The sequence below is a fragment of the Parasteatoda tepidariorum genome, chromosome 8 (assembly GCF_982258835.1).
Source record: "Parasteatoda tepidariorum strain Cologne lab strain chromosome 8, Ptep-v5.0, whole genome shotgun sequence".
NCBI lineage: Eukaryota > Metazoa > Arthropoda > Arachnida > Araneae > Theridiidae > Parasteatoda > Parasteatoda tepidariorum.
Window position 1 is genome coordinate 7,545,104 of NC_141762.1, and position 21,294 is coordinate 7,566,397.

At 29.3% G+C, this 21,294-nt stretch overlaps 1 protein-coding gene across 2 annotated transcripts in view; it reads right to left on the reverse strand.

The window, feature by feature from the left end:
* Positions 1–21,294, reverse strand: part of LOC107451465 (saccharopine dehydrogenase-like oxidoreductase) — a 44,580-nt gene that overhangs the window by 21,348 nt on the left and 1,938 nt on the right. Inside the window, exons 2-7 of one of the 2 annotated variants that reach the window (XM_087149772.1) lie at positions 18,685–18,791; positions 9,719–9,799; positions 8,170–8,299; positions 3,536–3,582; positions 3,303–3,445; positions 119–236 (exon numbers count right to left, since the gene is read on the reverse strand). In XM_087149772.1, the coding sequence (XP_087005898.1) occupies positions 119–236; positions 3,303–3,445; positions 3,536–3,582; positions 8,170–8,299; positions 9,719–9,799; positions 18,685–18,791 (626 nt within the window). Of the gene's footprint in view, positions 1–118; positions 237–3,302; positions 3,446–3,535; positions 3,583–8,169; positions 8,300–9,718; positions 9,800–14,943; positions 15,089–18,684; positions 18,792–21,294 lie in introns of those variants that run through there. The other variant, XM_087149773.1, reaches the window with a different exon arrangement.

Here is a 21,294-nt window from a genome sequence, read left to right on the forward strand (position 1 = left end):
AATTACCAATTGGATAGAAATTTTTAAATTACGCCAGAGAGTTAAGAAAGAAAATACATACAGAATGCGTCTTTACTTAATGGTGACACAAATTTAGCAATAAAAAAATTGAACTTACTGGTCTTTCATTTTTGAATTGAAAGTTATACATCTGAGTTCTTAACACAACAGATCTATCACTGCCGATAAAAGGTATGCACCATCCATTAACATCCTCACTTTTAAAGAGATAAAACCTAAAAACATCTTATTTGTGAATTAAACAAAACCATTCGTGTATACATTATAATACATTTTTATTTTAATATATAAATATAACAAAAAGAGAGCATTCTGAAAAAGGTTTGATCTAAAGATCAGATTTTCACATGCTAGATTTAATGTTAATAATTTGAGAAGCTAACTTTACACATGCTAGTTCATTAGTGCAGGTAATATTTTACAATAGAAAATAAGGCACAAAAACAAACTTTGTCTGAACAAACATGCCTTTTTTGACAAATTAGGTTTATTGACCCTCAAACAAGGGAAGGTAGTTACAATCTAAAAAAAATATAGAGAATTTTTGCCTTTGAAGGAGGTGGAACCAGGTTCAAATCCCAGCGATGACTGGTCGATTTGAATTCCGCAATGGGATCGCACCGACCACAACGCTGAGGCAAAAGATCCTCAGTGGTAGATGGATCATGGGTTGGAAATCTCTTGCTGCCAGGCTTAACATGCGAGGCTTTCGTGGTTTTTCTCTCCATATAACACAAACGCAAGTTAACTCCATCAAAAAGTCCTGCGCAAAGGTCCCTTTTCTTCTGGATTGGGTTCAAAATTATAAGATTACAGAACTGAACGTTAGTAGTCGTGAATAAAAATAAGGTCGGCCGTTCATTGACGGTTATGAAATCAAATAAAATCTAAAAGATATGATTCCAATAGTTTAGGCAGGAGAGTAGTGTTTGGTAGCTCTTAATGTTAATTTCTCCTTTTTGTTGTATTTTGTTACATCTCAAGAACTCTTTAAATGAATCAAAAGATTTTCGCACACAATTGTAAAACTCGTTTATCGAAAGATAATTCTATTTCAAAATTATTTTTTTCATATTTATTGATTATTTAATAAAAGCTGAAAAAATTTGGAATTGTAATGTATACAAATTGTTACATCATTCGAAAGTAACTAATTTTATGTAACAAAATACAAAATTGATTGAATAGTATTTGAGTCATTCAATTTTAAAGAGTCATACATTTTGAAAATTGGTTGACAGGAGAACTATTCGACTAATTTCTATCAAATCTGTATTGTATTTAAAATTGCATACTATAAAATTGCAAGAAAATTTTATACCTTACAATTAAAATTTTTTTGGTTAACTCGTTAAAAATATATAACTCGTTAAAAAATAATAGATGTTGTTGTTGTTGACGTATGCCAGTTTAGGCAACAGCAACAACATCTATTTTTTTTTAACGAGTTATATTAATACAAGGTCCGGCTATTAATTTCCAGGACTGAGGTAACTGTAGGAGAAAGAAAAGCCGGAATATGGCGCTAATGATTGCATATTGAAGAGTGTTTCCTTGTGCATGTGCAGTGCAATCGGCGCCATTCTGAAGTGAGTGGTTCTCGTGGAAAGGCGCATTAAAACGGAGCTCTTAAATTCCTGTTGTCGAAGTGAAATGGAGCAAAGAATTAACATTAAATTTTGCTTCAAATTGGGCAAGACAGCTGCAGAAACCTACAAATTGTTAAAACAAGTTTATGGCAATGAAGCATTATTTCGCTCAAGAACTTTTGAATGGTTTAAACGCTCTTGAACGCGAAAGCGTGGAAGATGATCCGCACACAGTTCGGCCGCAGTTCGCACGCAAGCCGAAAGCAATTGAAAAAGTTCGCGTCCACACATTGCGTTTGCCTGTGAGGCGATTCTTAGAACAGCATGGTGTCGTTGAGTCGTAGCATCCACCTTACTCGCCAGACCTAGCACACACTTTTTCCTGTTTCTTAAGCAGAAAAATTCACTGAAGGAAACAAGATTTCAGGATGTCGAAGCCTTCACGAAAACTGTAACGTCACTAATAAAGAGCATTCCAAAAGAGGACTTTAAAACTTCTTTCCGAAATTTGTACAGCCGAGCACAGACGTGTATTACGGCTAATGGGGATTACTTCAAATAATATTAAATGGCTATGTGTTTAACTTTTTTTTCTTCTGAGTTATTCCATGAGTCCTGGAAATTAATAGCCAGACCTTGTAGATAATTACAAAAAAATAAATTTTTACATGCAATTATCTTTGGATAAATGAGTTTTATCTTTGTGTATAAAAATGTATCAATTTCCTTAGAAATTTCTTGAGATATAGTGAAATACGGATAACAAGAAACTAACAGTAAGGAGTATAATCTGCTCTGTTCTCCTCTCTAAGCTATTGGGACCATATTTGCTAGATTGTGGTTACCACCCAAATTTTGAGGGTCAAGAATCTGAATCTATTAAAAGAAAGACACGTTAGTCTGAGAGAAAACACATTTCAGTTAACAATTTTGTAACTTAATATCGTCTCTACTGATTAAGTAGCATATTTAAGGCAAGCTTCTTAAGCCATTAAAATTGTGTCTAAGTATGTGAAAATCCAATCATCAAAGTTATTCAAGTTGTTGTCACTTTGCAACACTACACTGATTTTACTATTGATCCTACTGATTTTAATGCCTATTTTATATGTATTACTTTTGATTTCAATATGTACTGCTCTTAAGAAACGAAAGTCTGGACCTCTTAATGTCGACTGCATTTTTTTGTTTCACACTATCTCTGGAAATATTTAAGAGATCTAATAAATATTTACAAAAATTATAAAACTCACACATTTTAAAATAATTTCATACAAAGCAAATTCTCCTCCAGTTGTATAATTAAGTGCAAAAAAATTTCAAGTTGCTTCAATTACTTAAAGATATTTAACAAAATAAGCAAGCAGTTAAATTGATAGATATTAGAGATCCAAGCTTTAAACCTCTCTCCTGACCAAAACTATTCTGATCATAGTTTCCAGCTACCTACCTTCCCATTGTTTGAGGATTCAAATCTGTTGGGGAAAAAGTATGTTAATTCAGATAAAGTACATTATTTTAGTCAGATTTCATAACTTAATTTATCCTTTCAGCAAACAAATTAGCATATTAAAGTTTAAACTGCGAACGCTCAAGGTCAGAACCCAATTACTATACCATAAGATATTAGGAAGTTCTTTTTTTCTTATTTTGTCCACTGTACAGCAGAACATATATTGATAAATAAGTCACCTTTTTTTCAAGCTATATTCAGGATTTGGCATTTTCTTGGAAAATAGTTTTTCGCTCAATAACTTCCTGAGTGGTATTAACTCATTGGCATGATGTAAACCATGGATAGCTGATTGCCAAGTAGCAAAATTTACAGAATTTCCCTAGAAAAGAAAAAAAAGAAAGAAAAGTTAAAAACAAAAATTTCCTTAGAAGGGTCACAAAATGAGAAAAAAAAAAGGAAAATACTTAACAGGTTCTCTATTTTCTGTGAGATACGTCTCTACGGACAATACATCACCTACAAATGAAAAATCATTATTTAAAATATAAAGAGTACTTCTAAATACAAGGTCCAGTATTGATTTGCTGGGATAATCATATAACTTCTGAAGATATTTTATTTTATAACAGATGTTGAACAGCTGACCCATTTTTGAGTTTACAGTTAACAATGCTCAACTTTGTAGCCTTGTAATTCTAAAGACAACCTAGAAGACCAGAGAACTTCTAGACCAAGTAATAGGATAAACTAACTTTTCTGACGGACTGTTTTGGATGGAACCGACTCATATTTGATGGAACTGACTCATATTACACGGAGAGGAAACCTTTCTACAGTTAGCCCAATGGCAAGGAATCCATCTACCACTCAAGATATTTTACATCAGCATTGTGGTTGATGCGAGCAGGGAATAGAATTCCTATTGACTGGCTATTGCTGGGATTCTAACCTTATTAAGAGGAGTCTTATTTGGAGAAGAGTTATTTAATCACCTTATTAAGAGGAGAGCTTTATTATATATTATCCCCTGAGCCCCCATGAATCCGGAAAATATTTTATGAATTTCCCATTTAATTTATTACTTGTTTTAACATAACATCCGATCTGTCTCCATCTGGAAAAGTTTATGTAACATAACTTTTCATGTTCTCTTCTGGAATGCTCTTTAATGTTGTCTTTGGTTGAAATTTTATCCTTTTATCATATTTTTCAGTTTTGAAAATCACTATACTCTTTCGATAAACCTCTTGCAGAATCTTAATAGTTTTCAAATCTGAAAAATTTGGAGGATGCCAAAGATAATAAGAAAGCCCTAGTATCAGCATTGAAAAGCACTCTGAAAAATAAAGAACTCAAAAGTTCTTTCTGAAACTTTTAAGCATTGCAAAGAAGTGCATTATATCACGCCAGGTGGCCGAACAGTCAGCGTGCCTGACTGCGAAGCCAATGGTTGCGGGTTCAACTCCAACTCAGGGCATGGATGTTTCTCTCTCTGTTGTGTGATGCGTGAAAGCGGCCCACTTAGGGTGGCCACTCAAATCAGGTTTCAAATTTCCGTGATTTTTCCAGGTTTTCCAGTAAAATTCTTAAAATTTCCAGGTCAGTGTGTTTTTTTTTTCCCCTGCTAAAGTGCAGTATAGGTACATGAAAAGTGTCAATATTAGTGTATTAGTCAATATAGTGTAATATTTCATTTAAAATTTTATTTTTTAAATATATCATCTTGAATAGATGTGGAGAAAACAATGTGTTTAGCTTGCAGAAATAACGCTTTTAATGAATAAAATTTTTTTTAAGTGTTAAATAGTTTTTGCACAAAATGTACCAAATAGCAATGATCCAAAACAACCTTGGATAAGCACTGTTTAATATATTTTTATTAAGCAAAAGAAAATAATTCTCGGTGATCAGAAACCAATAAATTCTTATATTTATTTATATTTCAATATAGAGCCATTTTATACTGTATTTTATACAAACAGTGCTCTTTATAAAATTCATTGAAATAATTTTCTTTAAACCAATATCATAAGTCAAATGTTTAAATAATGTTGTTTGTTTCAAATTAACACTATTATTTTAAGTCATATTCAGTATTTTAAGTCATATTCAGTATTTGTAAACGAAAAATAGTCAATTTCTTGTTGCATATTCTATAGAAAAGAAAAAAAAAACTAGATACAATTCTTTAACTTTTATTCTTTTTTTCCCAGTTTCTTAATGGAAATTAGAATGTATTAAGAATTCCAATCTAACATGGTTTCCTAGTTTAGATAAGTTAATTGGTTTTGTTTTTACACCTGGGCAATTCGATGGTGTTGGAAAAAAATGAACATTAAATTCTTAGAAAAACTATCTTACAAAACAAAACTTTGCTGAGAAAAATAATTCATTGGACAAAAGCTTTCAGAAAAAGAGTGCAAGATAAAATCTCTAAATTATAACCAATTTTTTTTTTTGAGAATTTTATTAAGTTAAAAATACTAAAACATTTTGAATAATTTTGTTAAAAGAAAAAAAATACCCCCCAAGCAGAGAAACAAACTTCAACAATTAATGAATTCAGCCCACAGAATAAAAGAAGACTCAAAAAAAAAAAAAAAAAAAAAACTTTACTTTTATGAACAGAAGCAAATATCCTAATCCTTTCTTCTACATTTTTGCCTATCTTATACTACATAGTCCCATAATCTCCAATGAGGTCAAAGATTTCTCCATTCATTTCCCAACATAAAAGAGTTTGAAATGGCATTCTAGTTTAACTGGGATAAAGAGAATTTTAATGCAAGAAAAGTATTGCTGGGTTGATGATATTTCAACTTCTTTAAATTAAATTTACGTCTAAATAAAAGTGGATATAATGGATGGTAACATAATTTAAATTAAAAGAAAAATTCCAGCTTTTCTTTGAAATTCCCTGATTTTTTCAGGTTTTTATCCAAATTTCCCTGACTTTCCCAGGTTTTTTTCCAGTATAAAAAATTCCCTGATAATTCCAGGTTTTCCAGGTGGGTGGCCACCCTGCCACTCTATGAACGGGTGTTTGTGACAGTGTGGCGTAGATAATGCTGCTCGCCTCCGTGATAAGGTTCACAGGTGCCCAACGAGTACAATAAATTATCAGCAATTCTAGCATCTTCAGAGGCAAAGAAAAAGAATTCAGTGCCTGCCGATATTTAAAAAAATACTTTAAAGCATATTACGTATATGGAATTCCAAAATATTTTGAGGCATTATTAGATTGATCCTGTGAATTAATAGTAGCACCAAGTAAAAACATGGGAATTTTAATTCAAATGTAAAAAGCATTAAATGTAAAGTGCTCCCAAAATATTTTGAGGCATTATTAGATTGATCCTGTGAATTAATAGTAGCACCAAGTAAAAACATGGGAATTTTAATTCAAATGTAAAAAGCATTAAATGTAAAGTGCTCCCACACTAGTTAGTCTTTTTTTTTATTTTTTATAAAAGGGTAATTTTTAAGCACTACTTAATTTTGGTTTCAGTGGAAAATGAAATGTACTAATAAAAGTTGAAATAAAAGAATTTCATTCAGATATTCTTGTGTGTGATAAATTATTGAATGGATAAGAACTATACACATGGATACATGCCGGGATAGCCTGGTCGGTAGGGCGCTGGGCTTATGTCTGAGAGTTCGTGGGCTCAAACCCAGCCGGCCGAAGACTCCCCGTGCTGTGAAGTGACTGATGCACGTTAAATCTGTCGAGTCGCAAAAGTCCTCCATGTTCCCATAGCAAATAAATACCTCTCGGGGTACTGCATTGGAGATTGATCGTTCTCTGATTCAGGTCAAAATTACGATCTGTGAATGAATGTATGAATGGGTTCGCCCTATAAACGGGTGTAAGGTGTAATGGTAAGGTGTAATGGGATGTAAGGTGTGGCAGAAGTCAAATTCTTGGCCATAGATGGCGCCACTGAAAAACAAGAAATGCACACTCTGCCTTAAATTAGCTTGGTTTCTCCAAGCAAGCTTGCCCGTGTAGCAAGTGGCATTAGAGCCAACCAACCAGTACTATACACTGAAAATTTTCTTGATTATTATCCATTTTTAAGTTTATAGAAACTTTTTACACATAAACATTACATCTTAAATCTTACTCCACACAATCCAGGGCTTTCTAGTAGGTAAAAGAAAAATCAGGATCACATTTTTTGAAGCAGTAAGCAAAAACCTGACTACCTTCAAGATATGGCTAATAACAAGCAATAAAAAAAGAATATTTGTTCTACTTTAGTACAATAAAGACAAGTTTTATAGCAAAAAAATGACATATCAAGAAGTATATTTTAATTTTCAAAAAAACTTTTTTTTAAGGAATTTTTAAATAGGTAAGTAGGGGACTTTACTTATGTCGAACTAGAGCTGTACACAATGGGCTATTGAAGACGGTCTGGGATCCAAAGACATGCCATAGAAATTCTGATCCTTTCCAGAGGGAATGGATCCCTTGCTTTGGTAGCCTGACGACAAGAGCGTGAAGCCGAGCACTTTACAGTAGAATAGCTTAACAAGAACCAATACTGTGCACCCTTGGTCCCTATGCAGGCTGATCAAAGTGGTCACTCACCCTCTTACTGACCACAGCCAGTGATGCTTGACTTTGTTCTACAGGGAAGCGTGTCTTTACGATCAGTCTATTGCGAGACAGAAATTTTTGAGAGTTTCCAATATAGTCTTATTACTGGAGCACTGAACTACTCATAAAAATCTGAGATCAATATGTAGAAAATTTTTATAGTAATGTTGCATTGAAAAAAATAATCAGGATAAATAAAAACAAAATATTTATTATCAGGAATATCAGGACAATAATTAACTTTTAACAAACGTTAACTTCATGGAATGTCTCCTTCCAAAGCAATTTCGTTTGTGAGTTGCGGACAAAAAACACTTGCAGACAATTAAAACAAGATTTCAACAAGTCCAGAAGAAAACTGCATTTGTTATTATAATATTTTTTGATTCTTTCATAAAAAAAAACTCATTAGAATGAAAAAATAACAAATTAATTCAAAGGATTTAACATCTTATTAGACTGTCATAGGCAGATAAAAGAAAAAGTGAGAGTATTACCATCAAATTTCTTTCTCACATACTCTATACCAAAATCAGAAGGTATGCTGTCAAAACCACATGACCCAATTATGTAGAGGTTTTTCTTTTGAGCTTCTTCAAAATATTTTAATTGCATTGATTCTAAAAACTGTAATGGAAAAAAAGTAAATTCCTTTTGTGCCTAATTTTATTTCCACTATAAATTAATAATTTAAAAGTGTAACTAATAAAAACTGTTTTTTTTTTGTACAATACTTTTAGATTTAATAAAAATGCTTTGATTGAGACTTTTTTTACGCTTTAGACTCGTTGAACTGGTCGGACTAATTAATGAGATGCTTTCATCACAGTTCTTAAGAAAAAGAGAGAGCGAAACTCCTTCAAAAAAGTTATTCTGACCAAGCCCAGGCAACAAAGTTGACAAAAAAAAGGATTTTTTGATTTAAATCAGATTCTTTTAAAATAGTTAAAATTACTATAATTATTACTAACTAATTATGAAATAAATAAAACCATAGTTGCTTTAATTCAAGCCTAACAATCCCAACAAATTATGAACACAAAGATAACATTTCCCTGTTAGGTATCAAATGAAGAATAAATTTTTTAGATCAGTAAACATAAAAAAAAATCAATTTTTCTAATTTTTTTTAAAGCAAGCAAGTCTTTTATCATTATTTCAAAACATAAACAACAGATTTATTAAAAATCTAATTTCCAAACACTTTTTAACAATCAAAACAAATCTCTTTTTAATTTTTCCATAAAAAAACATAACACACTCATAATCTGTTAAAAAAAATTAATATATATATATATAGATATATATATATATATCAATCAGAGATGGGCATTTGTCATTCAGAATAATGAATAAAGATTTATTCATTAGTCAGAAATATTTTGAATAAAGGATAAATCATTCATTATTTTCAATCATTATTCTTTATTCATTAGTCAAGAATAACTGAATAATTTCACTGCTCAACAAAAATGGGCACAGAATACTTTAATTGACTTCGATTGTGACAACTACAAATAAAACGCACATTGGTAATAAACTACTTGTAATTATTTTTATAAGCTATAAGTAACGATTTCAGATGATGAATGTGATTAAGATTACCTGTAATTACAACAAGACGTGATAACTAGTATATGGTTACAAGTGATCAAAATCTTTTATTTTAAGCAATCAATATATATGATTTTAAGCAGTCATTTTTACCAGCAATCATAATCTAATGAATAATTGTAAAAATAGTAATTGCGCAAATACATAAATCTGTGTGTCCAAATTTAGAAAAGTGTGCTACTACTCTGTTTTGAATTAATTTTCAACTTAGGTTTGGGATATCCTGCAATAAATAAGTAATAACCGGACAAAAAATTATTTTTATTTTTTCGAAAATTTATAATAGCTTTACTTACGCTCTACCTTGGATTCATTAATATATTTTTTAAAATTATTTTAAACATATATACTTAAACCAACTAAGCACATTGAAACAAGAGCAACAAAATAATAGAATAAAATATAAATAATATAAGCATATTCAAGATATACCTGTGGCTCTCCACAGACATCGACATAGTGTGCTCCATTTAGTACACATTGTTTAACTACAGGTTCTCCATAAAATCGATACTGCAAAAAAGTAGATTGTTTAAAAATTAAAAATAATATTTGAGCAAACAATCAAATGAATTTGCTTACAAATGTGTCAATAATAAATAGAATATTTTTGTTGGCAAATATTTTAATAAAGGGAGACTTTTTATACGAAGATTAAAAAAGTGAGCTTCGCAATCTAAATTGCACGAAAACAAAATTGTTTCTGGTGGTTCATGTATGAATCCAATATTGCTGTCTCTAATAATTAAAATAACATACATGAATAACAAAATAATTATTTAATAACTGTGCAACATTACTTTGAAAAAAACTCTTTAAATTAAATTAACTAAATAAATTTACTTATTATAACAATCTACAAAGTCAATGAAACATTAATTTTATAATAAATTAATACATGCCAAAAAGAAACATTTTCATGCCTCACAACAATTTTTCAATTGCACATTAATCGGAAAAAAATTAATAATCCTACCACACATTTGAATTACGAAAAAGTGTTTGCAATTCAGTAATAGCTCATTTTTTATTGTTCGGTGCGCCAATTTCAACTATCACATCCTTTTTTTTTTCAATCACATAAGGGTATTTTATAAATTGAGCTTGAATAGAGAAAAATGCCTTTTCAACATGTTTTGAGACAGAGAAAAAACTAATCATTGTTAAATAGATAAGTGAGGCATTGTTTTTTACAGATATTTTTAAGTGAATAAAATATCTGAGCATATTTAATGAGTTGAAGTAGGGGCAGGCAAGTCACATAAGGGAACCGCCGAGCAAGACTCAAATTTAATATTCTGTAAATTTTCTCCCTTCTTAAGTACTGTTTGCTTTAAAAATGTAAGGCTCTTTTTCATTAATTATAAATTCTTAGGTTAATTTTTTTATGGTTTAAGTTCTCTAAGAAAGATTTTTACTAAATAAAGAATAGAGTGCAGCAGAAAAGCCACTTGTTTGACATTGAAGAGCATGAGTTCCATATTTTCAAGGGAGGGTCTTTTCAGTAGATTTATGGCTCCAAAGACCATTCAACAAACAAGCCAATATTCTCTAAAGGTGAATGAAACAGCAGAAGAACAAGGGGTGGAGTGACTTTGCAGTTGCAGAATGGCCATTAGCTCATATTTTGTGTCAATTGAGATTGTGTGTCTCTTAATATAATTTCAATTGCTAATATTTAATGTAGAAAACACTTCCATTTTGTCTCAAAATGTAATTTAAATTTAAGTCTTTTATCCAAATCACAGCAGAATTTTTGAGAAATCGGGACTACTTAGAAACAAGATCTAAAGATTAATTTCCAAGATAATTAGATCTTAGTTAATATTAAATGAACAAGAAACATATATTTTACTATATCTTGCATATTTTGTTCTTTGATATATATTTAAAATAATTATTAAAAAAAAATTCTAAGAAACTAAAGCAATACTTTTTTTTAAGTATTTTAAACATTCAAATACATTTTTTTTTAAGATTGAAAGTGTTAAAAATTTCTTTTAAGCCTTCAAACTACTTTCACAATTTTTCACTCAATATTTGTGCAATTAAATTTACAATTAATAAAATAGATAATTTCTTTGTGTCTTCTAAAAAAACGTCTATTTTGAATGAACTTTAACATTTCCTTTGTAAAAACTGCTACCAAATCATCTGTTTTTCATAATTTAAAAACTCCTTGAAGAAGTTTTTTTTTGCAATAACGGACCCTATTTGCACAGATTCACAAAAGCTGGTTGAAAGAATGTGACTTAACGTTTATTTTATATTCACAAATTACGATTAATTTTTTAACAATTTTACAAAAACGGACCCCTGATATATATATATATAATATACACAGGGAGGGAGAGAGCCCACCACTCTCGTGTTACTTGCGCCATCACTATGTGCGAAAATGAATCTCAATGTGTGATTTATAAACGACGCGGATACGAATCGGGGCATTTAATTTTTAAATCGCGTTAATACGAATATTGATGTTTGATTTAAAAATGGCGTGAATTTCGATCTATAATTTTTAAGTCACTTGAACACGAATCATAATAGTGGTTTTAAAATCACGTGAATACGAAACACGATATTTGATACAAAACCGTAAAAACAAAAATCGCGATATGATTTTAAATCATGTGAATGTAGTTTTATTTGCATTGGTAGAAGAAAGCGTAAAAAAATTTTTTTTTCTCTCTCTCCTGGGAATTCAAAAAAGACACGCTTTGATTGAAGAAGCGGACTTTTTATTTTTATTATAATGTAATTTAGTAAAAGTAATTTTCTTTTTTAGTGGTACAGTACTAAGTTCCATATCTGGAAGACCGTTTACCGAAAGGGTCTCTTTTTCGGACACTTTTTAACAATTAGAATAAACAAAACTCTTTTCCTTTTCAAAGAAATAAAATAAAAATTTATACTTGCGACTTGTTGAAAAAATATATGCAGAGATGAGAATCCTACATTTTTTTATGATTCTTACTGGACTTTTGATTTTTTTCCGATTATAATCAGATTTCTACAACAATATGAAAAAAAGAAAGAAAATAAATAACTCGTTAACTAAATTAAGCATATAATGACAGCGCGAAAAAAAAAAATCGCGAATTTTTTTTCACGTCTCGCATTAAAGGAATGTTACCGCCAAGAATCACGCACTCAATTTCAGAGAGAGCAAAAATTTCACATTTTGAAAAACACTTCACATTTTGACGATTTGAGAGGAAATCGTTACGACTAAAGCGGGCCATTGTGTGATCATTCAAAAGCGGATTTGGAATTCCCCGTGTATGATAATGTAGCATTGAAAACTGAAATCGGCAGCAATAATTGACAAAAATGCGATCGTAAAAGTTCGTGAGATTGAGGGTGAATCTCAATAATTGAGTGCGAAATGCGCGATTCGAAGTCGAAATAGTAAAGAAACATTGGGATTTTAAAAACGAAATGAAAATCCGCTTTAATAACTACTAAAAAAAAAAAAAAAAAAAAAAAAAAAAAAAAAAAAGATCGGTAAAACCTAGCGGGTTCGCAGTGGAATTATCGCTAATCGAGTGGATTGCGAAATGATAAATGTACGATTCGGAATTTGCAGTATTTTATTATGGCATACGTAACTATCGAGATTTTAAAAACCAAGTCTATAACAAACTAAAGCTGCGAAAACAGCACAACCACGAAAATCACGTGGACTTATTCGTTGTTGATTGACATTGACAGGGTGCGTAGCCAGATTTTTCAACAAAAAATAAGCACCTTTTAAGTACTTTTTAAGCACTTAAAAATATTTTTAATCACTTTCTAAAAAATAAAAAAAATCATAATTAGGATCTGTGCAGGAATAAAAAAAAATTTCTATCATTTAAAGTTCTTAATTTACAAACATAAAATCAATAAAATTCAAAAACATTTTCTAAAGCTTTACATAACCATGCTAAAATAACTAGTTTCTGATTAATACTGCAAAGATAATTACACAAAAGAATACATTTTTTGTATTTTAGAACCACAATCGATAAGGCAAAGAAAAAATCTCTATCTTAAAGGTAGAAAATTAAGCACTTTTTACAAACACCGAATAAAAAATGCACTTCTAAAGCCTTTTTAATAACGTAAATCAAAAATAAGCATCTTTAAGCACTTATTAAAAACGCTACGCACCCTGTCTATTAGCCCCTGACTAATTATCGTCTATTTGATATTTATAATGAATAAGGATATTTTTATGTTTGTTTACCTTAAAGACCTATTGCTAAAGACCTTGCCTTAAAGTCTAAAGCCTTTTTAATAACGTAAATCAAAAATAAGCATCTTTAAGCACTTATTAAAAACGCTACGCACCCTGTCTATTAGCCCCTGACTAATTATCGTCTATTTGATATTTATAATGAATAAGGATATTTTTATGTTTGTTTACCTTAAAGACCTATTGTCTGGAAAAATCAATTTTGAGGATTACGATATGGAAATTTCCACTGTAATTATCATTTTTTTTTTTTTAAGTAATAGTTTTCCGCGATGGAGACCGCGCTTTTGGGTGTACGCGTCTGGTATTAACTTAAAATTAATTTAACTTTAGTACACACCTATACGTATATTAAATAGAAAGAACATTAATAGATCTATAGGAAGCACTGTGATAGAAGAGGAAATGATTGAACAATCAAGAAAGAGGAAGAAACTATAAAACCCATTTCCTCATTGTTTAAAGATTAAAACAATTTTTAGTAAACATTTTTCAATGATAAGGAAGGTAATTAACAGTCACGTGGTTGGACATTATAGAAAGACACCTAAAACACTTACAGTTTTAATTTTGATAAAAAATAAAAAAATTTAATTTTTGATAATAACTTCATTTTAATTTTAAATGTTATTACATCCCTCAATCAAAAATAATATTCCTAAAATATCCGCTGAATTAATTATTAACCAAGATCAAAAATTTAAAAAGAAATTTCTTTAAAATGCTTACATTCATTACATTTTAAAGAACGTTAAATGTTTTTAATAAATTATCCTACCATAACAACACCTAAACTAATGCATAATTTGCTAGGTAAAAAACTGAATGTCGAAAACATTCCAATCCAATGCAGGGGCTGAGCATACGGCTGTTTAATATCTATGTTTAAACAACTAACAAAAATATATAACTACTAATTAAAAGATATAGTAAAACATTTTTATTTTAAAACACAGACATATCTACATTAATTAATTTAACAATGTTTCTTTCATTAAAAAAAGGCGTTTTATTCAATTTTTAAACATATTTCAAAAAATAAATTTATTAGTTAGGAAACAAATTTGTTGCATTGAGTAATTCTTTTTTTTCTTCTTCAAATTGTGAGTAGCTTCTAAATGACTAACAGTCTTTAGGCAATCTAAATAACTTTAACACATTACGTTTTATTAAAATTATAACTAAAAATTAGAAAAGTCATCTTCATACAAAACAATACTACTATAAAAATGCGACTTCAGAATGGTTTTGCGTATTATCAACTTTAAATTTGTGTTAAAGACTAATAGGCAGTTACAAGGACGCCAGCAGAATTATATGAAAGGGGGTGCAACTCATCTGTTAATTTTTTTTAAAGATACATTTCTTCATTGTTAACAAGATATTTTAAAAAAAAGTACGAATTTCTTGTACTTACAAATTTTGTTACGAGAAACTGTATTGATGGCGCTGGCATAGCTACTGACTTTGAAATACAAATAACTACAAACCATAGTTTTGTATACTAACGTGTTTGTGCACGCTTAGGCTTATCATTGGTATTTATTGTGTTGATGAAGTTTAACTGTTGTGAGAAATCAGTTTGTGTTATACACCTTTGTTAAACTAAATAACTAATAGAAAATATAATATTATTTATACTTTATTAAATGAAATTTAAAAATATAGCTTAGATATCTGCCAAGTTTGTGCATGCTCAGTGTGCATAAGAAAAGAATCAACGATGACTCCGAATTCATTGAAAAAGTTATAACAGATTTGGACAGCAAACAAGACGATTAAAATTCTTTTTTGATTAAACAATTTTGTAATTGTTATGTATCAATAATTACTTAATTATTTGTTTTTGAATAAAAATATTTTTAATAAAAAATTTTTATAACAAAATTTTTTTTCTGTGTCTCTTTAATTGTCTTTAAAAAAAAAAGCCAGGGGGGTGCAAGTGCACCCCCTTGCACCCCGCTGCCGGCGCCCTTGGGCAGTTATAGGGGAGCAGAAAAATTGTAGAGCCTAATATTTCTGTAGACCACAGTTTTTTTCCAAGTTTGGAACTCCTCCCTCCCAAAAAATAAAAAAAGTATAGCACTTTTATTTCTTTAGTACCAATAACTTTTTAAAAATATTTTTAAAAAGTAAAAGTTTGTATGTTGATAAAATCTTTTGATAATTTTTTCGCTAACAAAGAAAAAAATTCACTTGATTTCACACAATTCTTGAAAAAACTAGCATATGAGTCAAAAACAATAGAAATAAAAATATAATGAAATACTGATAATAATTTACAAAACTGATTTTAAGGTCCCATGCATAAGCTTATGAAAATCTAACTAATAAATAAACAAATTGGCATATAAATAGTTATTTAAGTTAGATTCAACATGACAAAAAATATTCTGTTTCTTTTAAGGCAGCAATATGATATGGCATAGGGAATTAGAAAATATGTTTTTAAAAGAATTAAAATGTATATTTTAGTATTTAAATGATGACTTACTTTTCCATCTTTCTGATTGTTCAAAGTCTTTGTACAAACAAACCCTTATTAAAGTAATCTTTCCATTATATAATAAACGCATAAAGTTCCGCTTGGTATTTCATTAGACGTGACGTTATTTTAATGTCCATTAGAACGTTTGCACTGATATAGCATTTGATTTATTAAAAATTTTCAAAGAAATCGTTTAAATTATTATTTTCTATGATGTTATCGCATAATAAATGTAGAACATCTTGAGCCTCATTTGATTGAAAGATAGGTGACGTGTCCCAGCAAAATTTCATTCTAAATCCTAGGTCGTAATTTAAAGTCACCCATAGGGTCGTTCTATCAAGTATCGACTGTACTACAATTTTAATTAAATTATTAGTAAAATAATTTAACAAGAGGCAGAAAGTTAAGTAGTCTTAATTACTTATTTAATTTTCTTTTGGTCTAATAAAACAACATCTTTTAATTGAAAAAAAAAATATCTTAATTGAAAGCCTCTAAAAATAACATCTTTTAATTAAATGCAGATTTTATATAGCTTCTGTTGTTATCTTTATTTTTCATTATATTCCTTCTCTATATATTCCCTTTTTTATATGGTGGGATTTTTTTTTCTTTCTTTTCTCCTTTTTTCTTCTTTTACACAGTCAGCTAGACAATCTGATTCAGCAGGAGTTGTGAAAGCAATCAAATAATAATAAATAAAAAAAATGGCTGACAAAAATTAAGTTAGCTAAAACAGTGGAATTTTAACTATCGATATCTCAAAGTTGAAGGGAGGGTAAAAAAATTTCGAGTTAGAGAGGTTTTGAGAAAACAAATTCAGAACTAAATATGTTCTGAAAAGAAGGAAAATATACTAAAAAATATTGCTCTAAAAAGTAGAGTCATGAAACATAAAAATAACCACTAATAAATATGTATGTAATGTTGACTAAAAGTCTAAAAACAACAATGATAATTTTACTTTTAAAAGACAAAAACAATTATGCATTAAACAGAAAAGAATTGGTTTACAATGAACTTGTGATTTTTCCAAAAAAATTTCTCTTCTATTTCGAAAAAAAAAAAAAAAACAACAACATAAAAAGGGTTTTGAGAAGAAAATTCTGAGAAATAGAAATTCAAATTAACATTAGGTGGATATATAATGCCAAGGGGGAAAATATTTTTTCGAGATATAGAAGTTTGAGATACCGAGAGTATACTTATTTAGCAGAAGAGATAGCTGATTCAACAATATTACAGTTAGCCACATATGCAATAATTTGTTTCCCTTTAACTAATAACTTTTTTTTTTCTTTTCGTATCTGTTACTTCAGTATGCTTAACCAGTGGCGTAGTTTTAATGTATGTGGTTCCATGTGGGTTTTCAGATTCCAATACATTAAATTATTTCATATTATGACACATGAATTTTGGTCTTGAGGAACGACAATTTTTTAATGATTTACACAAAAACTACTTTTGATTGGCTTGATTCTATTATTATTCCACATCATTTTACCATTGTTTTACTCCAGCACTTCCACTTTATTTCTTTCAATTCTGATATTTTATGTTATCACTACATGGATATTTTGAAATTTAGATCTTTTTGACACACTGTATTTGTGACAATTCTATCGTAAATTCACTCTGTTTATTGAGAGTTTCTGAAACTTTTTCACATAGTTATTCCAACTCCAATAATTTTAATTTGATGTTGTGATAGCTCATTATTATGCACAAATTCAGCCGCAATATGCAGAGTTGCACTTTTCGCTGAATAAATATTATTAGAGTTTTGGAGTAACTTGGCTCAATTTTAAGGGGGGGGGGGGAAACATTTTGGAGAAGGCTGCATCAGAAATTTTGTTCTGGAGCAGTTGGGCACAACTCGCACATCTGTTCCAATCCTGATACATTTCAATTTCCACTATATTTTACATATATGCTATTTTATTCAAGAATTGTATTGCAAAATCAAATTATTTTTTTCTCTATTTTCTTTTTTAGAAAAAATTATTATCAAAATTTTTTAACCATATACGAACTTAAATTTCTAAGAATATTTTTAAAAAAGCTATTGGAACTATAAAAAAAAAAATATATATATATAATTTTAGGTAAGAATTCACAAATAAAAAACTGTGTATACTGAGAATTTTCTTCACTCCTGTTTTATGATAAGAAGAAAATTCATAATTTACTGAAAGGAATTCCAATTTTACTGAATCATAATATAATTTCACATAAAATTAGTAATAAATTGATTTGTGTTCTCAAATTAAATACTTTTTTATAACTTTAAATTAGCTAAATGAATGTACATTCTTTAGAGTAAGAGTAGTTTAGACATGCTGGGTATTTGATTAGGGCAATTTTTTTTGTTTTCACTTAGGCTGTTACCTTTTTTAATAACTTAAACCAATAATTTCATTTGAAACACATTACACATTTCTTTAACTTTGTTGGCTTTTCCGGCGATCATTAAACAACTCGTAAAATGAAGCTAAAGGACAGTTATGTTCCAGAAGGCAAAATTTTACGAAGTTATGACTTTATTTTTTAATTTTATTATTATTGAGGATAGGAATATTTATTTCTGGAGGAGATTTTTATCTCACAGAACTAAAACACATAAAAGAATAGCAATAATAAGAGTAGTAAGGGAAAAAGTGAACTTACAGGTCCAACACAGCTAATTATGACAGTAGAACTTTTACACATATCTGCCAAAGAAGATTCATCTCCTGTATCCGCCTGTATTATGTCAACTGAATCCAAGTCTTTATCTGTAAATGGACAAAAGAGACACCAGTAAGTGTATGATTGTTAAAAGCTTCAACTAATAAAAATTAATAACAAAAAACCCTTTCTTAATCTTATTGAAATTGTTTAATGATATTATGATATTGAAACAACTCTGCTCATCCACAGTACTACTGAAATATTTCAGCGGTTCCAGAACTAGGTGCAGGATATTAAGAAAATTGAGTCACTTGTCCGAGTTTACAGTGACTACAAGTTATCAACAGCCCATACATATTTTCACTGGTCTGTTTATATGCCTCATCTGGATTCTCTTTAAGAAAAAGTCAATAAAGTAAATTTAATTGAAAAACTACAGTACAGAAAATGTGACAACTAAACAAAAACACAAACCAATACTTGAAAGAGAAAATCAAATAACCAAAAACATCTCATTACATTGATTACTGGTCTGCGAGAAAACTAACATGGTGGTCCAAGTTAATTTTTAGTGGTCTCGGTCTAATGTTAATTTCAAACCTAGAGAACACATTTGAATTGAAAATAGTTTGGTGAACAAGGAAGGAAAGATCTATAAGAGTAACTCAATCATAATGAAGGAAATAATTGTACAGTTCAAAGGCATGTAACATGGAAAAAATTTTTCAGTTTAAGTGGTATGCCTAAAATGAATATTTCCATACCAAAAATAACAATTGCATTGGATTTATCACATTAATGACAATTGACAGTAACTATCATGCATTTATTATTGAATAATCTCATAGATCTATTATATGCAAAAATCTATTTTCTGGACTTCCTGAAGATTTTGGATAGGGGACCTTCGACTCTACATATTTAACAGAATTATGTATGAATGATAGAAGGTTGATATTCTTCCTCACGAAGGTTCCTCTGAATTCAATTTCAAACAAGATTATTTTCAGTCAACGTCTTCTACAATTGATAATCAGAAATGTCCATCCAGTCAGAGCTCATCAAGTAACTATTTTTAGCCTACATATTATTCAGACTGTAGAATTTTAGAGACAAATAAAAAATATCAAGGTGGCCCTATTTTTATGTCAGAACCTGAAGAGCTAAAGAGTACTCAGATTAATTGGAAAAAAAACAAACAACTTAATTCCTTTATTGTCACTTTTTCTCTGTACGATAAGACAGATAAGCAGTAACATTGAAAACTGCTTTTCAATGTTGAAATTATATTTTAATAACCAAGAACAATTTTTTTTTGCTTCTCTTTTGCCTTTTTCTCAAACTTTTTTCTTATCAGCACTTTTATTACAACAGCTTTTCTTAAAGAGCTTCTCTAATAAACTATGTTATACTTTTTTCAAACTCTTTTCTAAAAATACAATAGGAAAAAGCTATATTGTAATTTTTAGGGTTAAATTTTTAGTTTAAAAATTAATGAAGATTTTTGTTTTGTTTTCTATTTAGATTTACTTAAAAAAAAAAAATTGTTTTATCGACATTTCTTATTTATCGCAGGGTGTATAAAAATTATGATTTTTTTTAAAAAATCGGATTTTTTTGATTTTAATCGGATTTTTTTGATTTTAATCATGATTTTTTTATAATTTCAATTCTATGGAATATAATCAATTTTGTGTACCATAGATTTAAAGTTGTATTGTATTACTATTGTTACTTATGGTATACATTGGAAATAAACATTACTAACCATTATCAACAAAATATTTCTTAATAATTTAAAAGCAAAAGGTGAAATAAGAAATAAACAATAACAAAGTGATTTCAAACTACAAATCAAGAAAGAAATTGTTTATCAAACAATATGTGATAATTATTAATTCTACATCTACAATATCAAATTATTTAAACAATCATTTAATTAGTTTTATTTAAAGATTTAAACATAAGGACTAATTTAGCTGCCTTTTCTACACCCAATTGATTCCGTAGTTTAGTATGTACAAGTCCAAAAGTGGAAAACATCCTCTCTATCCCTGCAGTTGTTCCTTTTGCAGTACATAACAACCGTATTGCATCAAACTCTTTTTGATCTACACAGTTCTTTAGAAGCGCAATTGATTTCCACCATTCCAAGATGTTTAAAGATTCTAGAGATTCTTTATCAAACAAAGTTCCATTAAACGGAGGAGAGCGTACAATGAATTTTAGCAAAATACTTAATAAGGAGGTTTCTCCATACTTTTTCTTTAACAAAGTTTACAGCTTGATCTTTTTCATTTAGTGTTAAACATTGTACTTCAGAATTAGGATCCAAGAGGTAAGCTAGGAAATGAGCTGGTGTTAACGCTTGTTCATATCGTTTAGTAAAAAAATTTTTTCAGCAATTATTATTAGAATCTTTCAGAGTTTCCTTTAAATTTTTCCAGATGTTGACAACATTTGATAAACTACAATATCTTTTTGCATTTTATCTAATGCTACAGAAATGGGTTTTAACATTAAAAGCATATCTACTGCATTTCTTTGCTCAATGAACTATAAATATAATATGTAAACTGTTTTTAAAAGCAAATGAGTCACATTGAA